The following is a 9,168-nucleotide window of genomic DNA, read 5'->3' on the forward strand; positions in this document are numbered from 1 at the left end:
GCCTGGCTTTGGCAGGTGTGGTGGGGACCTGCTGGCACACCAGGAGCTCAGCAGGGATGTGGCTGTCGCTGTGGTCAGCCGTCGAATATTACTGGGTTTTTACGCATATAAATCTACTGGCTACAACCGGCCTGTACCTGGTGTTGCTGAACACCACAACACGGGATCTGCTCCCCCTCCAGGGGAAAATCTGGTCATGCTGTTCTCTGGTGGTCTTGCGTTACGTGTCACTCGCAGAGCCCGACTGTCCTTTCGCTGTTGTTTTCTTTCAGATTTCAGTAACGTGATCAGTAAGAGTGATGTCAAGTCATTGGCTGAGGCTGATGAGCAGGAAGTTGTGGCTGAAGTTCAGGTGAATTTTGAATATTTTAACTAGATCTCCTAATCCCAAAGCACCAGCAAAGCGAACGTGTAAGCTAAGAAACTCAGGTGGGGCAGCAGGAGGACTCTAGTTCTTGAACAGTATGGACTGTGCAACAGTCTCGGATGGAAGAAGAGATGAATGTACACGTGGGATTAAAAAGTAAAAGAAATAAAAACTCCTCCGTCCCCCATTTCTCCCTGCCCTCCAGTTGTCAGAGCCGCTGCTGGTTCTGCCGTCACCCATGTTTCGCGAGGCTGCTGCATGTTTGTGGTGTTGACAAAGAGCTACATACTTGAAAAATACAGACGCCAAATTGGCAGCGGAGTTGTCCGCAGGAGCGTAGGGATTCGAGAGGTTAGGCACGGCGGAAGGAGAAGCGATCAGAGTCAGTGGGCCTGTGCCCCACGTAGGGTTTTCGTGTTGATGTGGCTGATGCTGGAACACGTACTCTTGTAGGCTGAACAAGGGTTGGCAAGACGCGTAACTCTATTTGCTTTCCCTTGTTGGCAGGAGTTCTACGGCGATTACATTGCAGTGAATCCACACGTTTTTTCTCTCAACCTCTTGGGCTGCTGCCAGGTATGAAAAAAAAACCTGATGCTCCTCCAGGGCCTTGTTTTCTGGTTAACGGAGAGACCGGTAGCCACAACAAGCTGGGTGCAGTGGTGGGCTGCCCAGCAGGCAGGCTGGGGAGGGTCCATAAGCTCACCCCTACAAGGACTGGCAAGGAGAGGAACACGGGGGAATCTGGACTGTGGCCTCCGGACCTGCTCCTTCTGTCAAACCATTGCTTACTACAAGACTTCAAAACTGAGAAATAAGAATTTATGTGAGAAAGAGTTTGGGGCTGATGCCTCCGCACTAAACGCAGCCTTTCCTTTCTAGGGTCGCAACTGGGATCCGGCTCAGCTGTCCAGGACAACTCAAGGGCTGACTGCTCTGCTCTTGTCGCTGAAGAAATGCCCCATGATTCGGTACCAGCTCTCGTCTGAGGCAGCCAAGAGGCTTGCTGAATGCGTGAAGGTGCGGTGAGAACCTGCAGTGGTGTGAAATAAGTCTGGCAATGCGCTTAAATTTTGTTGAACTTTTTACCATATTGATGTGTTGGAGAGAAATACCCCTTTTTCTGTCGATTCTTCTAAGTTGTGTCGTTTCCTCTGTTGCATGGCTTTGGGCGGGTCACATCCCTCGTTGCTGCCTGCTTCCAGCCAAAGAGCAGGTGAGGACCCCAATTTCCTGCAAGTGCCATAAATTGCAGTAGGTTACCTGGTGCCTTCTGGGAGCGGGCGTTACTTCCTCGTGAGCAGTGTAGCCTAAGACAGCAGCACAACAGCTCTTTGCCTTTTCTTCACCTGTATCCAAACTATGAGGAAGCATTTTCTGGGTATACGTAAGATCACGTGCCTTTTTTTTTTTTTTTTTTCCCCCTTTCTCAACAGCAAGTAATCACTAAAGAGTATGAGCTGTTTGACTTTCGGCGCACTGAGGTTCCTCCTTTGCTTCTCATTCTGGACCGGTCTGACGATGCCATCACCCCGCTGCAGAACCAGGTGAATCATCTGGCGCTTGCGCAAGGGCTGAGATAGGAATGTGAGTTCTGGAAGCGCGCAGAGCCCCGTGGCGGTAGCAGTGAGTGGGAGTTCACACCAGGGCACGGTTTCTATCTGAAAGGTAAAAAGTATTTTATCTCGCGGCCTGATTTTACAGGCTGTTGAGCACGGATTGTGTGCGCTGGCTTCAGCGGCAGATGCAGCCAGCACCCTGGGAAACCAGGCCACTTGCACGTCTGTATGACACACTTCACATTTGGAGTCCTCGTGTCTTGGCTGTGTCCTTTCCAAGGGTTTATTTCTGTGGGCTGTTGGGCAGCACACGGACGCACTTACCAAGCGACCTTGCACTGGTGTGCTTCTCCCTCCGTGTTATCGATGGGTGTCGTATTTACTACGTAGCTATTGTCATTTGGGGTTTTTTTTTTATTTTATTTTGCTGTGCTGCAGATTCTGGCATCAAACAGTCTGTTTGTCTCCTTTCCGTGGGGTACGCTTAGGCACAGGTCGGTCTGGTGATCAGGCGATGGCTGGAGCTGCAGCCGGGCAACCTCAACGCTTCTGTAACGTTGGCAGTGTAGGAGGTGGTGGTGATGTTTGTGTTATTGGAGGGATCTGGCAGGCAGAAACCAGCTCACGCGGGGTTTGTAGAGGACTTTATTTAGGGACTGCACTCGGCACAGGACACCAAAAGCATTATCTGTTACGCAGAGATTTTCTATCCTGAAGAGGGATTCAGATGAGTGTCAGCGGAGCGTCGGGCACGTTGGTGCTCCGAGCAGCTTTCGGTTTTCTCTCTAGGTTAATATTAGTCTTCCCAGGATAACTACAGTGACTGACTGATGCGCAGGAACACTGCTGCGTAAGAAGCAAAGGAGCACGTAGGAAATTGTACAGTTTGTAACTGTGGAACCTCTGCAGCCAAAAATACATGTCCCTTCACAGCAGAGGAGGGGGGGGATAGTGGTGGTGAACAGAGCTGTTTGAACGGGAATATTAATCCCCACTGCTCTTCTTCTGAGCGTACCAGGGAAGCACCCTGGAACGGGGCGGTTTTCCTTTGTGGTTGCGCCAGTGCTCTCGCCACGGGATGCCCGGCTGATTATAGCAGCAGTAATATTTATTTCTCATTGTAACATTCTAACAAAAGTTTGAGAAATGCACACGTTGAATCCCCTGTGTGTTACTAAGGGAATGTAAAGTGGCTTTGGCCGAGTTCAGCCTGAAATCCGTTAATTTTCCAGTGCTGTTTATTATCTTACCGAGGTCATCGTTTGCCTTTCTCTTTCACCATTAGTGGACGTACCAGGCTATGGTTCACGAATTGCTGGGCATTAACAACAACCGCATCGACCTCTCTCGGGTACCGGGGATAAGCAAGGATCTCCGAGAGGTGGTCCTGTCTGCCGAGAACGACGAGTTCTACGCCAACGTAGGTATCTCGGTGGGGATCTTCAGGAGTAGCTGAATTTGGGGATCAGGTTCCACTCTTGGTTTTGCCACGTGAAAGGAATTTTCCAGTGACTTTGAGCATCGGGGTGATGATGTATTCTGTAGCTTATGCCAGTGGTGGAGATCAATGTGTAATGCCAGCAGCATCTGGCATAAAAGCACGTGTCCATTTTATAGTTGTATTTCAAACCCGGACCGATGGCAGAGCCGCTTGCTCAAGCCTGGGTCTCGGGGAGACGATGTGCGCTGGCACCTCAGTGTTCTGGGCACAGAGCGCCGCTTTGTTCCAGTGGCATCAGGACTCGTGTTGGAAGGGCTTTCTCTCACATCCCTGTCTTGTTCCGTGCAGAACATGTACCTGAACTTCGCGGAGATTGGCAGTAACATCAAGAATCTTATGGAGGATTTCCAGAGGAGGAAACCTAAGGAGCACCAGAAGCTGGAATCCATAGCAGATATGAAGGTACAGACAATCTACACGTAACTGATTGGACTTGTAAAATCCCGTCTGCGGCAGCACAGTGCAGGTCACTACTGTCTGTACGCTGGCAGTCCATGCTGTCAGTACCAACGGTTCTGATCTCTGTGGTGTGCTTATTCTGTGGAGCAGGAGCCTCCTTTTTCCACCATGTTTGTGACAGTGGTTCTTCACTGAAGGTGAGACACTTAGATTCTGCGCCACTGCAGGGTGGTCTGCAAGCTCGCTTGTTCTGACTGCTCCCTAAGCTGCTGCTTAGACCTTGCTGGAATCCCAGAGCCCTACGATTGAATCGCAGAAAGCTCTGGTTTAAGTACTAAGCTTACCCTGTTGTGGCTGTGTGGACTTTATATCTGAGCTGGGTCACTTGGCAACAGCTCAGACCACAGGCTAATAATTCAGCCACGGCTCGAGATTTAAAGAATCCCAGCGATGTCTTTGGAGATACTTTCTGTATCCTTTTATTTTAAGAGTAAATAAAAAGTACATCCCTTCCAGAAATCTCCTTGTAATTGGAGAAATCCTGTGGGCTCCTGGGATTGAGGTGCCCAGTCATCTGTATACCCGCGCTGGTCTTGCTTATATCAGTGTGAGTTGTTTTATACAATTTATCGCTGGGTTGCACGCAGCCGCTGTCTCTTGCTTTTCTTTTGAAGAACCGGTTGCTTTGGTTTCCCCTTTGTAGGCATTTGTGGAGAATTACCCGCAGTTCAAGAAGATGTCGGGCACGGTGTCGAAGCACGTGACGGTAGTGGGAGAGCTCTCTCGACTGGTTGGTGAGCGGAACCTGCTGGAGGTGTCTGAAGTGGAGCAGGAGCTGGCCTGCCAGAACGACCATTCCAGTGCTCTCCAGGTACCTCAGGCTCAAAACCCAACCTGGATCCGTTGTCTGAATCCAGATGGTTTGATCCTGGAACTCCCCTGTTGATGGAAGTTTGATACTGAAAGTCCGTGGGAGTTCTGCATGCAGATATCCTGCAGGGTTGGGACATGAGATGTTAGAATTACTCTTCTCCTCCCCGTTCAGTTCAGATGGGGATGAATCATAGTTAATAACTGGCTTGAGAAGCATCTTTGCAAATTCTGTCTTTGCATTTCACCACACAACATTCCTTCATTATATGCAGTCAGTTGGCTTCTGGCAAGCTGCCTGCGCAGGCACCAGTAAAAAAGAAAAAGGCTTGGCCCCCCGTGCGGAAGCTTGTTGTATTTGTCGGGGAGGGGAAGAGATGGAATCCATGAAATCGTCTAAATCAGGCTGTGCACCGAGGTGCTGGCTTTTACCTTTTTTTTTTTTTTTTTCTCCCTTTTAATAAAAACCAGTGGAAAGCCTCTTAGATAAAAGATTTCTTTGGCAAAGAGGACTGCAAAAGCCTGACAGAGACTTCTGTTATAGCTGAGTATAGGCTGAAGTTTTGACCCCATGCTGGCTTGTTGGATTCCATGACCTGACCCGGTGTCTGACAGTGTCACTAGCGATGAATCGTGGCTGCTGACTACTCGGAGAAAAGAGCGGTATTGTTGAGTGTGACTGTGTTACAGCAGAGTTCAACCAGTGGCTCAGGATGAAAAACCAATTCCTTAATTTTTTATAGCTGAGGTAGACGTTACACCATAAAATGGACTCCTTTACCCAACACTGGAGAAGCAGCTTGGTTAGAAAATGAAGACAAGCATCTTAACAGATTTTACATTTTCTTTTGCCTCTGTTATTCTGTGCTCTGAGTGGGTGGCTGGGGGATAATATTAGACTCTTCAAGTAGTGTGATCTGTTACCAGATCCTGAGCTGATGTGAATCAGTACAGGCCTGTTGAAGTCAGCATAGCTATATAGGTTGGCGAGCATATAGATCTGATCCGATAGCTTTTATTTGGTAGAGTTCAGATGAAGTATTGAAGTGGGAACGTAGCCATAAAATGCATTTGCTGGTTTTCCAGCCTCTGAGGTTCTCTTGCTGTGTCATTGTTTCTAGATCAAGCTTCTGCAGTTTAAAAGTCAAATATTTGCGTTCTGACCCGTCAGCCCATCCTGTCTGTGCTGTGGTCTGTTATTTCCAATATTGACACAGCACAGAGCATTGGTGCTGAAATTTGGGTGCTTGGCCTTGGGAGACCATTTTGGAAAACTTTTGGTCTACTTTTCTGTCTTTTATTAAGTTATCTCGGATTCGTTGAAGAAAGGGATGATGTGAACTTCTGGTGATGGTGCAGTTGCATCACCAGCTCTACGGTTAAGAGCACGCGGCCGTGCTGGAAACTGGACAGGGATGCAGGCAGGTCAGCCCCCGCCACGTGCCACGCTGTCACGGCAGGGTGGTTATAGGAGTTCACCTTGGTGCTAAGTCAGGATTAGTCTGCGCTAACGAGGTATTTCTGCAGCTTTTAAAGCAGAAGAGCTGCCTGCGGTTTGCTTACAGCCACGTGCCTAAAGGGCTCTACTGTATTTCTAACAACTGAGACTGACTGGGAAACATGGAGCAGCTAGGAAAGAAATGCAAACCGCTGGACGTGGTATCTTTCTACATGAGAGATCGGGATCTCTGTAGCTGCGCTGCCCCAGGCTGTTCCCTCTTGCAGTCTCCTAATGGCAGCGAAGGGCCAAGGCCACAGAAACAATGAAGAATAAGCCAGCGCACGAAATAAAGGCAGAATTGTTCTGCCACTGATGTAACTTCAGCAATTGTGAATTTCTCTGGTGGCCTAGGGCCCCTGAGTACAGTACATTTTGGTTATTCTTCCCCGGTCTCTTATTAATCCTGACATAGTACATGAGCCTTGAGAGATGAATGGGAGGTTTTGAATCCCATCTCCTTGGATGGACAATAGCTTTTCTGTTTTACGCGCTTCCCGCTTATATAGCATTGCCACTGCGCTGCCAGCACAGGAACCAAAATCCTGCAAGCAAACATCTCCGTGGGGCTCTGTCCCTACCCTCCCAGGTGAATTCCTGACCTTACCAAGGTTAATGGTAAAACTCCTGTTGATCCTCCTCAAAGCCAGGATTTTACCCTGTATTTTTGTAACGAGTCAGCATCAGTCAAACAAATCACAGCAAACATAGCAGAATCAGCATGGTAAGAAACAACGGCGTGGTTTCACAGCTGCTCACTGACCGTCTCTGTGTCGCCTACCTGTATCGGGAGGGTGGGAGAACCTTGCAAAGACGTGCTGGGATTTTTGGAGCGTTTGAAGGTCACGTATGCTTACAGAGTGGAAAAATCCTAACTGGTTCCGTCCCTCTCTTGGACGCGCCATTTCTGCAACTGCAGAACTGGCAGCTCCTCTGCTCCATGCATTTGAGCTAATACAGGCTGATTGTTTTGCTTTAATGTTCAGCACGGGGAGAATTTCAGACTTTGCTGTGCCCTAAAGCATCTGTCCAGCCCTAACCAGATGTCCGCAAACGCATCTGGTAGTTGATGCCTGTTCTTTGAGATCCATCTCCAAGCCTGGAGTTAAGAAGCTTATTGCTCCCACTGCTCACCTAAGCTACCAACTTGGCTCCGGTGTTTGTTCTGTTAACTCCATTATCTCAGCTCTGCGACTCCACACGATGGCTGAGAGGTTGCAGAGAGGAAATAAGTGCTTTTTGTTGTAATGAGAAGGTGTAGCGCTTCTGTGGCCAACTGTCAACTGGCGCAAGCAGTTATATCCTGCCTGCAATCCCTGGAGGGCAAATGGCATGCGCCAGGGGCTTGGAAACTTTTCTGGAAAGGGTCTGTACTTCAACAAGCAGCCTCTTTGGGGCACACACCCTTCGTATTTATGGTATTGTGTGCTATTCAGCAGAGAAATGAATGATCTGTGTATTAGAAGTACTGTCCATTTCCGTATTTACCTCCAGTGCTGTGATCTTCCTTTTCCTTCTCATGCTCTCATTCCTTTCCTCCTTTGCTTCCAAATGCCTGATACTTGCTCCTCCACTTCTTGCATCCAGATGTTATCTGAGAATTAGAATCATAGAATGGTTTGGGTGGGAAGGGACCCCCAGAGGTCACCCAGCCCAACCCCCCTGCAGGAGCAGGGACACCTTGAACCACATCAGGTTGCTCACAGCCCCGGCCAACCTGGCCTGGAATGGTCCCAGGGATGGGGCCTCCACCCCCTCTCGGGGCAACCCCTGCCAGGGTTTCACCACCCTCATTGTAAAGAATTTCTTCCTTAGATCCAGTCTAAGCCCCCCCTGCTTCAGTTTAAAGCCATCCCCCCTTGTCCTGTCCCAGCTGGCCCTGCTAAAAAGCTTGTCCCCCCCTTTCCTCTGGGCCCCCTTGAAGCCCTGACCGGCCGCACTCAGCTCTGCCCGCAGCCTTCTCTTCTCCAGGCTGAACACCCCCAACTCTCCCAGCCTCTCCTTCAGCGCTTCTGCCCCGCACCTTCCAAAAGAAAGCAGGATCTGTGTGACTGTCCTAGCTCTTTTTTATTGGCCGTCAATATGACGGTGGCACCCGTGGGCCAGTTCTGGCTCTACTCAAGTCAGAAAGGGAAAGGCAGAGGGTAAAGATTTCTGTAAGTGCCTGCTGGTGCCCCCCTTCAGGGGAGGCATGCGGGAACCTGTTAAGAACAGGCAGCAGAATTGGGTTATGAACTCCCAGCTTCATGAAAAGACCCCAAAGCAACTTGCACTCGACTGTACTCAAATAAATCTTACCGCCGAGCACAGAAGGAGCTGGGCTCTGTTGCTTATGACACAATTTAATTCTCTTGCATTCCTCCTGCATGCAGTTTTGTTGCTAGGCAGTGGGCTCGATATTAGTCTGATTTAATGTCCTTTGAAGGCCTCTCCGCTAATACCGCTCTCTATCTTGCTGCAGAATGTGCGTCGCCTCCTGCAGAACCCCAAGGTGACAGAGTTTGACGCTGCCCGGCTGGTGATGCTTTATGCCCTGCACTACGAGCGGCACAGCAGCAATAGCCTGCCAGGGCTGATGACAGATCTCAAGAACCGGGGCGTTTCAGAGAAATACCGAAAGGTAATTGCAGCATTTCTCCTTCAGCTGGACAAGCGAGTGGGACAGGAGGGCACAGAAGTGGAAAATCATTGTTAATTGGTGCAAAGCTTGCCCGCTTTCGTGTAGCACAATGCTTTTGTGTAGAGTTGCACCGCACCTTGCGAAAAGAACCCTGAGCTTGGCTGGGGCCTGCGGGTGTTACTTCAAGAAGCATAACGGATCGCTTAATTTCTGGTTCCAAAATCAGTGATATTATGAAGCAGACGTGCCAGGATCCTGCTAGGACAGGTGTGTGGCACGTAAATGGGGCCGGGAACACGCTTCCTTTCTCCTTCCCTTCTCCCTCCCCACCCCTTTCCCCCCAGCTCCTGCTGA

The 9,168-nt window shown here is 49.5% G+C and overlaps 1 protein-coding gene across 8 annotated transcripts in view; it reads left to right on the top strand.

Moving 5' to 3' along the window:
- The window catches only part of VPS45 (vacuolar protein sorting 45 homolog), a 33,503-nt gene that overhangs the window by 1,827 nt on the left and 22,508 nt on the right, over positions 1-9,168 (top strand). For all 8 annotated transcript variants that reach the window (XR_004842355.1, XR_004842356.1, XR_004842357.1 and 5 more), the window contains exons 3-10: positions 273-352; positions 875-943; positions 1,250-1,387; positions 1,804-1,914; positions 3,212-3,346; positions 3,716-3,829; positions 4,530-4,697; positions 8,656-8,814. Coding sequence is in view for 4 of the 8 variants with exons in the window: in XM_009641440.2 (XP_009639735.1) it covers positions 273-352; positions 875-943; positions 1,250-1,387; positions 1,804-1,914; positions 3,212-3,346; positions 3,716-3,829; positions 4,530-4,697; positions 8,656-8,814 (974 nt within the window). In the remaining 4 variants the exon portion in view is untranslated. The remainder of the gene's footprint in view (positions 1-272; positions 353-874; positions 944-1,249; positions 1,388-1,803; positions 1,915-3,211; positions 3,347-3,715; positions 3,830-4,529; positions 4,698-8,655; positions 8,815-9,168) is intronic.

The sequence above is a fragment of the Egretta garzetta genome, unplaced genomic scaffold (genome assembly GCF_000687185.1).
Source record: "Egretta garzetta isolate BGI_Z169 unplaced genomic scaffold, ASM68718v1 scaffold1136, whole genome shotgun sequence".
Taxonomy (NCBI): Eukaryota; Metazoa; Chordata; class Aves; order Pelecaniformes; family Ardeidae; genus Egretta; species Egretta garzetta.